The sequence below is a fragment of the Hyaena hyaena genome, unplaced genomic scaffold, assembly GCF_003009895.1.
Source record: "Hyaena hyaena isolate Hyena2069 unplaced genomic scaffold, ASM300989v1 scaffold_704, whole genome shotgun sequence".
Classification (NCBI taxonomy): Eukaryota; Metazoa; Chordata; class Mammalia; order Carnivora; family Hyaenidae; genus Hyaena; species Hyaena hyaena.
In genome coordinates this window covers 297,987-311,499 of record NW_024081336.1, presented here as the reverse complement: position 1 = coordinate 311,499, position 13,513 = coordinate 297,987, and the positions used below count along the sequence as shown (strand labels likewise).

Below are 13,513 nucleotides of genomic sequence, written 5' to 3'. Positions count from 1 at the left end.
TAGCACCTCCCCAAACTCCCTTCCACCACCCCTCCCTTGCCCCTGCCTAATCCCCGGTCCCTGGAAACCACCATTTTACTTACTACATCTATGAGTTTGACTATTTTAGATTCCTTATATAATGGAATCTTGCTGTATTTGTCCTTCTGTGACTCACTTATTTCATTTAGCATAATATTCTTAAGGTCCTGGATGAATATCATTTCTTAAAATCCAATCTGTTTTTTCAACAGCAACGGGAAGAACTCACAAAAAGACGAGAGAAACTTTCAAAACGACGGGAAAAGATAGTCAAGGAGATTGGAGAGGGAGATAAAAATGTGGTTAACATCAGTGAGGAGATGGAGTCATTAACTGCTAATATAGATTACATCAATGACAGTATTTCTGATTGTCAAGCCAATATCATGCAAATGGAAGAAGCAAAGGTTTGTAAATGTAAAAAATTGGTTAATGGCTTAAGGAAGATATTTTTGTATTTTTAATCATTAAAAGCACTTTGAATTTTTTTATCAAGGAATTGTCTATTTATTGGTTTAATATGATTCTTAGGTTTTGCATGAATATCACTCCCTACTTGCTCTCCAGACTTTTTTGCTGATTTTGTGATATTATTTATTGTTTGTAAAATTAAAAAAATGTAAAAATGTATATCATTTATTAACCCATCTTGAATTCTAACTACTCAAGTGTGTGTTTTCAACTAGCCCATGTGTTTCTTGGAGTAGGGATCATATTTCACATTTTTCTGAGGATTCTTATTAGCTAACCCAATACTATCAAATAAATAAATGAAATAATAGGCTTTTGCCTCTATTTGAATATATTCAGCTCAAAATAATGTTCATCATATGCTGATTTGCTGTAGGAAGAAGGAGAAACACTGGATATCACTGCGGTCATTAATGCTTGCACGCTTACAGAAGCCCGATATCTGCTAGATCACTTCTTGTCAATGGGTATCAATAAGGTATGATCTGACTACACCAGTATTGAAAATCATGATTAATTCATTTTGTTTCTCTTTCACCAGTGACCCTTTCCTTTATAATAGGTAAGAGGGGTGTTTTTATCTTTTTTACAGAAAAGTATTCTTTTACCTTTCTTTAGAGTTAAGAAAAGTTAGGACTATTTAGATCAATTCTATTAGCTTGTCACCCATTGTGCTTGTGTGTTAGAAGAGACAATTTAAACAAGAAATAATTCATCTTTTGCTTTAATAAAGAAAAAATGAAAAGAAAAATCTCTTGGAGTACAAAGTTGATACCATAACGTTGGTTTAGTATTGATTCTTTAAAGCTCAAAAAGAAATCAGAAAATAAAAATTATATTAGCACTTCCCTCCTCTTTGAATGTAAATGCATTAACCTGTCACCTGTAAGAATCTTAAATGTTGAGAATGATAATGATTTCTGACTCCCTTTTTTTTTCCTGCCACGTTGGGATTGTGCTAGACCCTTTATTTTATGTTCTCCCTCTTAATCTTCACAATGTGCTAGGAAGTAGATATTATTCATATCATTTTGCATATGAGGAAACTGAGGCAGAAGATAAGGTAATCATAAGGTAATTTGCTCAAGGTCACCAGGCTAGTAAGTAGAGGAGCTACAGTTAACCAAGGTCTACGTGATGTCAAAGTCTATATATCATAAGCATTTGCTATGTGATACACATCTTTGTATGGAAGATTCTTTTATGTATGACCTGAGATAATTGTTGTTGTTTTTATTGTTATTATTATTATTGTTATTATTATGTTTTGGTGTCATTACAGGGTCTTCAGGCTGCCCAGAAAGAGGCTCAAATTAAAGTACTTGAAGGTCGGCTTAAACAAACTGAAATAACAAGTGCTACACAAAACCAGCTCTTATTCCATATGTTGAAAGAGAAAGCAGAATTAAATCCTGAGCTAGATGCTTTACTAGGCCATGCTTTACAAGGTAATTTGGACTAAATTTCAGTTAAACAAATTGCATGGTAGCTTTGCTCTTTGAGAATGCTATCCTATACCTCTTTCCCCTATTGCTTGACTGAATAGATGCTATATTTACTTATGCTTTTAATAATTATTCCTTCTTTAATTTGCATGCATAAATTTGGGGGGATGTAATTATTGTCATTCCAAGAAATGGTTACCACTTTAAAAGGCTTATTTAACCCTCTTAAGCACTTAGTTTTTATGGATAAAGAGGATCAACCAAGTTTCTGAATTGGTTATTTAAAATATTAACCACATTTCATTACTTTACTCTGCATATCTAATAGCCTTGAAAAATAATAAGTGTTTTCTATGGCATCTATTCTATATATCTTATAAATGGTGCATAATCTTGTTTTATGTGGGAGTTCTTAACATTGGATCTGTTTTGATTGGAGTATTGCTTTTTGTTTCCTTTTTGCTGTTATTTACACAGATCTAGATAGCGTACCTTTAGGTAAGTATGTTTAGCTTTCTGTGTACCCTACAGCTGCATGAATTACTAATTGTTCATGTACACTAATTGTGGTACATCTTATGTTTAAAATTTTTATTGGCAGCCAACTGGTTTTTTGCATGATCTTTTTTGAAATGTATCTGTGACCACAAACATACTAAGTCTTTTGTCTTTCCTATACATTCCTGATTTAAAACCTATTAGAATTTTAAAGAAGTAGGCTTTAGTTAATTTTCTCTTTTAGTTTTTGACCTCCAGCTGTGATTCCAGTTTCGTAAGCCCCTCTTTCTGTTTCTTGTAGGAAAAAATGGAGTATACATTTCTTCTTAATTTTTAAATATATCTGTTAGCTTGCATCTGTTGTTTTAACCTTATAACTTTCCTTAGCATATATCTCTGGTAGATGTTTGTCTTTGGCATATATTTGCTGGATTCTCAGCTATTCTTAATTTCTGTAAAATTAAATACATATATTTTAACATTGTAAATTGAATAAAACCATTCAAAGTATTCTGTATGAACAGATTGAAACATTATTTATGATTATAATATTTTCAGATTAGAAGTGGTTTTAGAGATGACCAAATATAGAGATTTTCAAATTTTTCCCCTCGCTGCTACAACATTCACATGGACTACACCCACCCATTAATAATCTCTGCTCCTCTTAGTGATGATATATATGAAGGACCAGGAATATTGGGGCAATTTTATTACTTGTGATTTTTCTGAATGATTATTTTGGAGCAGTTTTTATTTAATTAAACTTTTTTTTTCAAAATCCAATCTGATCTTTTTTTGTGAGCACACAGCTGCCAAAAGTTTTCTAAATGCTTATCCTTAAAGAAGAGGAATGTAACTGAGAGATTAAATGTACTTACCTGTATATGTCAGTAGAATAAACATAATCTATACATCTGAATTTGTTCTAAATAATATATTACACAAATAAAATACATGAGCTATTTGCTTTTTTTAGCTGTTTATACCACATGTTAATCTCAAAGTACTGTTTCCTTGAAATCAACTGCATAATATAGGTATGGAAAGACTGATACTCTTAAGCTGCCCAAGCTATAACAAGTACAAGTAGAAAAAGTAGTATTGGTTACGTCCTAACCAAGACTGCCAGGGTTCCTGGATTATAACTAGAATTTTTGCCATTCCATTTGTTATCAGACATGTTTCTTCTCTTTCTGTTCTTCTTCCTCCTTTCCTCTTCCTCTTTGTTCCTCTTTGTGTCCCAACCTATAGTAAAAAATAAATTCTCTTTTTTGTTTAAACTTTATCTATTTATTTATTTTGAGAGAGAGAGGGAGGGAGGGAAGGAGGGGGAGAGAGAGAGGGAGAGAGGGAGAGAGAGCGTGGGGGGGTATTGAGAGGGGGAGAGAGAGAATCCCAAGCAGGCTCTGCACCAGCAGCACAGAGCCCAATACGGGGCTCAAACCCACACCATGAGATCATGAGATCAGGTCATGACCTGAGCTGAAGTCGGACACTTAACCAGCTGGGCCACCCAAGTGCCCCTAGTAATAAGTAAATTGTTATTTAAGTCCATTGTCTCTTTTAACTTGGAAGAAAAATGCAAGTGTCCTTCTTGATATCCTTTAGTGCAGTAGATATTGAACAGCTAATTTGATGAGCAGCATTATTTTTTTCATAACTTTCAAATAACTTGAATTTGTCTATGGCTGGAGAAGGGTCTGAAACAGAGAGTAGAAACCCATTCAGCTGATGTAACCTGTGTGTCATGGCTGAAACCTGCGCTAGGGATGGGGGCCATAGTCTAACCCAGAGGCGCTTGGAGGAAAAACACAGGAAGAGGAAAAAAATGGAAGTTAAATCCACAGAAGCTAGAGAGTCCTATATATATTGATTTAAAAAACATTTACTTCACTCCAGTTTTACCTCAAGCATTGGACTGAGTGTTGGGATTCAAAGATGAATAAGACACGAAATCTTTCCCTCATCGACTTGATGCCTTACTGAGGATGACTGACAGAGTATGATACATTCAGTGAGGGCAGTGATTGACATATGTATTGGGAGTTATAGGAAGATACAGTGGGGTCACTCAACAAGAATGGAAGAGGTGATAAAGGCTTTTTGGAGGAGGTGACATTTGAGCTGAAACATAAAGGAAGAAAAGGAATTAGCTAGGCAAAAGACAAGGTGGAAGGGGACAGAGAAGAGTCACTTTGGGCAATGAGTAAACTAAAACATGGGGACTTAGCCACAGTGTTGTGTGTCTGAGGCCTTCAAGCAGGTTAGTACCCTGAACAACAAGTACATAGCATAGAATGATAGAACATAAGTCTAGAAGGTAGAGCCAGGCCAGCACCCCTTGCTCATAAGGTTGTAGTTTTGTAGCCTTTGAAGAACATCTTTATTATCTTTTTCTTTTTTCCCAAACTGTATTAGGATCCCTAAGATCACCCCTATCTTTGGGACTTGCTATGAAGACTCATGGGGCTTAGCATGTAGTTGTATTCATGGCAAAGATTCATGAAAGCAGTGTAGGAAGGATACACAGCTGGATCATAAGGCAAAAATTACAGATGTAGTCTGGAGGAATCCATGTCCAGTTTTCCTTATGATCTTTCCCTTCTATGGGACATAATGTATAGTATTCATTTCCCTCTGGAGTGAAAATGCAGCAGCAGGTGCACAATGTTTATGTCCAGGGAAGTTCATTGTACACTTAGCACCTAAAGGTTTTCCTGGGGACTGGTCACATAGGTACCATTTGTCTAGTAGGTACCAGGATTCAAGACTCCCAGAAGGAAAGCAGGAGTTTGGCATAAGCCATATTGTTTGCCCAAATAATATAGGTACAATAAGTACCTTAAGTAGTTAACTAGTGATTTGGGACACTTTGTTTCCCCAGAGTCAGGTTTCCAGATGCCTGACAAAATCCAACTTTGTAAGCAGGCCATTCCAAGGATAGTGGTGTTTGGACTGCTATGTTCACTCTTTTCTTTACACTAATATTTAGAACTTTTAATAACTGGAAAAAAAAAAAAACGACTTAGAACTGCTTGGTTAACTTCCAGTGAAGTGAGATTGTGCAACTTTACACTGATACAGATAAACTTCAAGGCATTCGTGAGTTTCAAGTCTCTGCTTTTAGCTTTAACTGTGGTGTTGAGAAAAGAAGCCAGTAGTGGGCTGGATGTGTATTCTCAGAGTTAGGAAAACAGCAGTGAGGTGATGGTGTGTCCTATTGCCCAGATGACCATAGTGCTCAGACTAGCTCAGTCCTGCAGAGGAGTCTGATCTGGTGACTTTCCTGGTAGGGGCCTTTATCCTCTGGCCAGGTTGGTTATGTCAAACCATAATTATCTCTAAATAAGGCATACATGCATAAACAGGAATTAAGTTTTTACTAAGCACTCATGTGATGTTTACCATACTAACCGGTTTCCTACTAACTGATTTCTACAAGAAAAACACTAGCCAATCTTGTCCTGCCTTGATACATGGTAAAATAAAGACTAGGTTTGTCATTTCTTTATAACCTCATGTTCCATATTATCAACTAATGCAGTCACCTTAGCACTCAATTATCCTACCTGTGAAGCAAGTCCTTGAGCCTCCCTCTAGTGGAAGGCTTTGAGATACACATTGCCTTCAATTATCTTATCTTTATCTTCACTTTAGAAAGTAAATTCCTCTTGTACAGATCCTAGATGGGCTCCATTTTAGATAATACTATCACGTATCAAGTATTACTGAATTTTTATCAAAGTATCTGCTAAACAGTGAGGAAGAAAGGAAACATCAGAGAAAGGAGTTAGTTGTCCACAACCCACATGTACAAAGTTAAAAGGAGATGAATCATATATATTTTTGATCAATATATATTATTTATAACGTGTTTGCTTTTGGAGAATGATTTTATAATAAAATGTGTATAATGTAAAAACCTGCACCTATATTAGGGGCTCACTGACATTTTAAATTGTTTACTTTCAGTGGCTGTGATTTATTGACTTCCTACTAGTTTTACTTGTTTGCTTTTTCTCCTCATTTTTTACTAGTCTGTTACAGTTGTTCTGAAATAGTGGTGATTTACTTGTATTTATTTACAAAACCGTTGCATGCAATCCTATTGTTTTTGTCTTTTATGTACAAATGAATGAGCTGCATGCTGATGTGTAACTCCTGAATACCTTCACACACACACACACACACACACACACACACACACACACACACACACCTCTCTTACTCTCTACTTGAAAACAAAAAGAAAAAAGAAGGAAAATATTTAAGTAAATTGGCATACTGATTAACATCTAGCAAGTGTGTTTACACATATAATTTTTGAAGTTGGCTTAGTACATTAAAGGGAGCTCATACGTTTACTTTCATCTTGTATTTTACTCAGTGGAGTCTTATATGTTTGGATTGCATGGCATAAATACATACTCTGAAAAATATATACAAACTCTGATAAATACATGTTCTCATTTCCATCCTGTGAACGTTGTCCTTCTGTGTTTTATGATTCAACCTTGTGGTTTTCCTATTTTGAAAACTTTTTCCTCATTTTAGGACACAATAAGAGGTTTCTAGAAATATTTTTCTACATTTCTATTTGGACTGACTCAGCTACAAAAACCAAATTGCCCATATTGATATGTTGATGTTTATTGTGGCATGGGGTTTGCAGTCACTCAAATTGTGACATGTGGATAATACTTAGATTTTGACTTTTTTTTTTAGAAAATGTAGAGGATAGCACTGATGAGGATGCACCTTTAAACAGCCCAGGATCAGAAGGAAGGTAAGAGAGCCTTTAGAAACTTTATAGATTTTATTTGTTTCTATAATATTTTAAATACTTTTATTGCTTCAAACAGTTACCATGAAACAATTTTAAATTTTATGGGTAAGTGAATAGCAATAGAAACAGTATTATGGAAACCAAACTAAGTCATACTTAACCACCACCAATTTTAAAATAAAAAATAGGATATTTAAGGAGAAAATGATGATTTTTTAATTCATTTTGATTTTAAATATTGTCTCCCCCCCATAGACCTGAAAGATGTTTTCTATAGTTATAAACATAGAAGACATAGAGTTTTCTCTAATAAGTCTGCTTTTAATCTGTGGTTAATTATTTATTTTCATCTAGCACTCTATCTTCAGACCTTATGAAACTTTGCGGTGAAGTGAAACCTAAAAGCAAGGTAAGGAGAATTGAAAATAACAGGTAAGCATCCTTCCCCACAGTTTTCTGTTATTACTAATAAACACATAGGCCTCAGACCCTTAGTAGGTTAGCAAGTTGGCATGCTTTTACCAGAGCTCCCATGTGTAAGAACTTTAGTTCTATAATTACCATATTCTCCTTTGAAAAAAAAATTATATCGAAAATATTTCTCCTTTGTGGAACTTGTGCTTTACCATATTATTGCATTTTTTCCACTGAAGAAGGTATGATTATGGAGACCAATCTTTTTTTCTTCTAGGTTTTTCCTAAAAGTTTCATTACCCATTAAGGAAGTTATTTGGTAATTTATTAAGGTCACCTAAGTTTCCTAATAATTATATAGGAGATTGTAGACCCTGTAGTGGCATATAGCATAAATATGCAAAATTTGTAAAGTGGCAGGAGATTTTTGAAATTTTAACATTCTAGTATGTTCTTAAGTGTATCATATATATTTTGTTAAAGTGGTATCCTGAGGTGGCTTGAATAATAAGCCAACTTTTAATCATCATATTGTATTGAAAATTAATGAGGCTATAATGCCTATTTGTAAAATTTTTAAAAAATATCAAGGGGCACCTGGGTGGCTTAGTCGGTTAAGTGTCTGACTTCGGCTCAGGTCATGATCTCACGGTTCGTGGGTTCGAGCCCAAGTCGGTCTCTGTGCTGACAGCTAGCTCAGAGCCTGGAGCCTGTCTTCAGATTCTGTAACTCCCTCTCTCTCTGACCCTCCCCTGCTCACGCTGTCTCTATCTCTCTCTCAGGAATAAATAAAACATTAAAAAAATATCAATACCATATCCTGTTAAATGTGTAAGATATATTTGGTATGTTTCATATTGAGTATTGGTAGCATTTGATACTAGATGAATTAACTAACCATCTTAAGATGTTTAAAAACAAAGAATTCTTGTAGTGCTTAGTAAGTATTTGTTAATGGAAAGAAGGAGGACCTGAAAGAACAACACTGTGCAAATGAATAAGACAGAATAAGGCCCATAGTGAATAGTCAGGTAATGCAGATGAGTAATTGGCTGGATGTAAAATAATGAGGAGGGGTAGTTGTGATTGTCTAAAGACAACATGCCTCATCCAAGCAAATAAACACCATCAACTCTTGCTCTTTTTTGCCAGGAGGAAAATAGACCTAAGACTACTAGGTCTTCTATTGTTTTCTAAAGAAGACTTAAATATAGATTTTCATGTAGAATTTCCTGATCTTTAAGACACTGGTCAAGCCTATCTTACAAAACAAGACAAAACAAAACAAAAAACAAAACAAAAAAACATCTCCAGGCTCTGTGTATGATCCCTGAGCTTGATAACATATGGTTTTATTATTCTAAGTGACTAAGCAGAAGTTACCCACACTCAAAGAAAACATTCCAGTATGGTTTGGATCCAGTCTTAAGTAGAGGTGAGAATCTCTTAAGGTCCTGAATGTCTTTCAGGCCCTGTGAAAGCCTAGATATTCATGCCCTTCTGGGACACCAGAGAGAGAGGTGTAAAGCGGTGCCCTAAACATTATCTAATGAAGGAACCACTATAGTTAGGAATTCCTAAGAAAAGGATTCCTCCCAACCTTGGGCTGTTGGCAGTAAAGAGATCTGATAACGTAAAAAACTGGCTGGAGAGCTTTCTTTTTCCAAAAATGTTCTGAGGTGCTATCTACAACTCCTTTTGAACTTCATTCAAAGATGCCTGAATGGATCTCATATCATTTTTTCTTTTTTTTTTAAGTTCATTTATTCATTTATTGAGAGAGAGGGAGGGAGGGAGGGAAGGAAGGAAGAGAGAGAAAATGCACCTGCTTGCACGAGCACGGGAGGGGCAGAGAGAGAGAAAGAGGATCCCAAGCAGGCTTTGTGCTGTCAGTTTGGAACTAGACACAGGGCTCAAACTAATGAAGCGTGAGATTGTAACCTGAGCCAAAATCAAGAGTCAGTCACTTAACTGACTGATCCATCCAGTTGCCTCTCATTTATTTTTCATCATTGAAAAAGTAAATTGTATATGTTAAATGGGTATGTACTAGCACTATGCTAAGTACAGGGGATATAAAGATGAATAAAACAGAGTGTTTGCTCTTTAGAGGCTTATAATCTGGTAAATACCTTGGTTATCCTTTAATACCTTAGTGATAATAGCAACTGAACAACAACAGGGTATTCAGTTCATTTTCAAGAGTAAGGAAAGGAATTTGTATAGTGAGTTTAGATTATAGGAAAATAACCTTCACCTACCTCACCATGATACTAAAGCTCGTGCAGGCTGGTGCTGAATTATCCAGCAGGCAGGTTAAAAACACAGCTAATGCATCAGGAGAACAAGGTCATAAAAACTGAGAAACAGATTTAAAAATCAATATTAAAATAAAATTTAAAACTGAAAGTGATATTAAATAAAGCAACTAAGCATGGGAAAAATCAGAATTTAGTTGAGCTTCCCTGCAGTTAACTTTTGGTTTAATTTCTTCTTTCTTTTTAAAAATATTCTATGTTGAGGGAGCTGGCCATGAGTTGCAGGATAGCACACTCATATTGGTGGCAAGTTGTTTGTTTTTGAATCTGGCTTTGCCACTTACTAGTTGTGTGACTTTGGGGTAAATTACTTAGCGTCTCTATACCTTAGTCTCTTCATTGGTGAATTGGGATAATGATAGTACATGCTAATATAATTAAGTGTTTGAACATTGCCTGGAATACAATAAGTACAATATAAATGTTGGCTATTATTGTGGCCTCTAAAGGTCTCATCTGGCTTTATAGCTCTGGCATGTCACTAGCTTACATGCTATGTTTGACACACTGGCTAGGAAATGACACGCTAAATGTTTTTACCTATTTCAAACTAATATTAAATCTCTATTCCCTAATCATCTCTGCAAAAGTTTGCTTCTGATTGCTTTTCCTTCCATTCTCTGACTAGGCCCGAAGGAGAACCACCACTCAAATGGAATTGCTGTATGCAGATAGCAGTGAACTAGCCTCAGACACTAGTACAGGAGATGCCTCCTTGCCTGGCGCTCTTACACCTGTTGCAGAAGGGCAAGAGATTGGAATGAATACAGAGACAAGTGGTACTTCTGCTAGGGAAAAAGAGCTCCCTCCCCCATCTGGCTTCCCTTCTAAGATAGGCAGCATGTAAGTCTGGCCCCGCTACACTAACTTCCTTTCCTTTGGCTTTCTTTTTCTTTCTTTTTAAAAAATTTTTATATGCATGTTGCTAATTTCTTATTTCTGTTTTTAAAATTCTGTGAACAAGATCTCTGGATTTCAAAGCAATTTAAATTAGGTGTTATCTGCCCTCATTTTTTGACATTTGAAATCATTTATGATGAGATGTTCTTTGCTCGGTTGTATTGCTTGTTTCTAAGTTTTAGGGTCATTCTTCAGGATTATAATTTTCATAAAGGCTGAGTTATGAATCATAGACAAAATTTATTTAGAAACACCTAAATCAGATAGTTATATCTATGAAAGCATCATATAAAACAGAAACTTTAAAGCCTCTTAAATTTGCTTAAAATGAATGTATGTCTTAGTTCTAAGAGTCTGGTCAGGATAGTAAACCTTTGCTAACCCTATAAGGAACAAGAAATATCAATCACAAACTTATTATTTTTAAGCCTTCCTAATTTTTTGCCTTAAAATACTTGTCATTGCATGTCTGGGATGAGTGTATGCACAAAATCTTTTTATTGATACTTTTAAAGCGTTAAAGGAGGTAATATTCTCTTTCCCATTTATGTAATATGAACAAAATGCATTCTATTCAAAACAAAAGTTATTTAGAATTTTCACTATTGTCTTGAGGATGAAGATTTCCCTACCCAGGCTAGTATATGTATATATGCTATGTGTACATGTGTGTTTCGACAGTTATATTAAGATTAGATCAGTCATTCACTGGTTAAAATTTTTTAATGTTTATTTATTTATTTTGAGAGAGAGAGAGAGAGATAACATGAGCAAGGGAGGGGCAGAGAGAGAAGGGCAAAGAGAATCCCAAGCAGGCTCCATGCTGTCAGTGCATGTAGGGTTCAAACTCATGAACTGTGATATCATGACCTGAGCTGAAATCAAGAGTCGGATGTTTAACCAACTGAGCCACCCAGGCATCCCTAGTAAAGATTTTTAATGACATTTTTTTTTTTAAGTAGCCCTCACATACGCTCTAGCAAATGATTTGTGGAATGAACACATTACTGTGTTGAGGAATATTGCCCAAAAATGGCACATGCTACATGACTCTGCAAATATTAAATATAACAAACTTTTGCCCTTTGAATGTCTATTTCCCATAATTTCCTTTTTTTTTACCCTTTTTTAACTTCCTTCATTTTATGAAGATATTTCTGGCATCTTCCATCGAGTGAGCCCATCTGCTACCTTTAGGTCCAAAAGTAATTTATATGATGATAACTTTCTTGCATGTGCTTGATGTGACCTATGTAATTAACTATTAGATCTGCTGATAGAGATTGCTAACCAGTATAGCTATGGCTTCAGTTCTTTTTTGATAAGATGACTGTTAAAGAAATGCTTTTGGTAAAGGTAATGACATAAACAGAACAGATTTTAGGAATAGATTTGAGTAGAGACTTTTGGAACTTCAAGACTAAATCTATGGCCTGGAATCCAGATTCAGGTAATACCTTCTTTTTGCCACCCCCTCCCCTCTTTATTTTCATTTTTAAAGTGTATCCTTTAAGACAGATTGTAGAATATATGTTTTGGACTCTGTCTCTTCACATGATTTCTTCTCAAGTTTTCATAAATTCAGATGCTTGTATAAATCTGTATGGTAACCTTAATAAGTCATTACTATATGACTTTAATTGCATCATGTAAAATAATTTACTCAAGTGGCCCTTAAGATTTAATTTATAAAGATGGAGGATTTTTGAAATGTGATTTCTTTTGGTCAGAAAAGTCAGAGACATGAAGTTTAAATATTTAGTTTTACCATTCTGGTAATCTTACATTCTAATTCCTTAGTGTTTTCCTCTTATTAATATAACTAGCCAACAATAACAAAAATTTATTTTTTAATCAGAATTTAATATCACATACACAAAAATAATAGTCTTAAATTGTTAATTACATAGCCAATATTCAACATTTAAAATTTATAATAAGATAAGAATGTTTTTATTACTAAAATGTATATAGCTACTAGTAACTAAATACTAGTTAGGTAAAATTAATGTGTGTTATTTGTGTTTGATTAGGACATGTCTGAATATTTTGACTATGTCTAAATATTAATTCATTGAATCTCATTGTTTCTCATATTTTGATATTCTAATATTTTGTGTTCTTGTAAGATTATAAGGACAATTTTTTTCCAACTGAAACAATTATAATCAACCTAATGATTTATGCTTAAAATAAATTCTTGATTTTGGCCATTTGGCAGTATAGCATTGATATTTACAAAGATAATAGGTTTACATATATTTAATAAGATTGCCAGTTTAAAAGTTAAATATACAGGTATCAAACTTCCATCAACTAAAATTATTCATGCAACATATTCCTATCATAGTTTTGCTTTTTATTCTCAAGTAATATTGTTTCTCAAGTTCCAATTATTAATATATTAAAATTTTTAGATTGAAAATCTGACAAACTTGTATGTATATATTTAAAATTTGATGATTAAAAGTCTTTTTCTATTTTAGTTCTAGACAGTCATCTCTATCAGAAAAAAAACTACCAGAGCCTTCCCCTATAACCAGGAGAAAAGCATATGAAAAAGAAAAATCAAAGGCCAAGGAACATAAACAGTAAGTTACTTATACTTTTTATTGACTAGATGTATAAAATGTCTGCTGCACTTAGATGCTAAAGGA

The 13,513-nt window shown here is 34.4% G+C and overlaps 1 protein-coding gene across 10 annotated transcripts in view; it reads left to right on the top strand.

Moving 5' to 3' along the window:
* Window positions 1–13,513, top strand: part of KIF21A (kinesin family member 21A) — a 144,988-nt gene that overhangs the window by 108,008 nt on the left and 23,467 nt on the right. For 7 of the 10 annotated variants that reach the window (XM_039217662.1, XM_039217663.1, XM_039217661.1 and 4 more), the window contains 8 exons: window positions 234–428; window positions 869–970; window positions 1,775–1,940; window positions 2,415–2,435; window positions 7,164–7,224; window positions 7,579–7,633; window positions 10,585–10,799; window positions 13,343–13,447. In XM_039217662.1, coding sequence (XP_039073593.1) covers window positions 234–428; window positions 869–970; window positions 1,775–1,940; window positions 2,415–2,435; window positions 7,164–7,224; window positions 7,579–7,633; window positions 10,585–10,799; window positions 13,343–13,447 — 920 coding nt within the window. The remainder of the gene's footprint in view (window positions 1–233; window positions 429–868; window positions 971–1,774; window positions 1,941–2,414; window positions 2,436–7,163; window positions 7,225–7,578; window positions 7,634–10,584; window positions 10,800–13,342; window positions 13,448–13,513) is intronic. The other 3 variants (XM_039217660.1, XM_039217658.1, XM_039217657.1) reach the window with 1 other exon arrangement.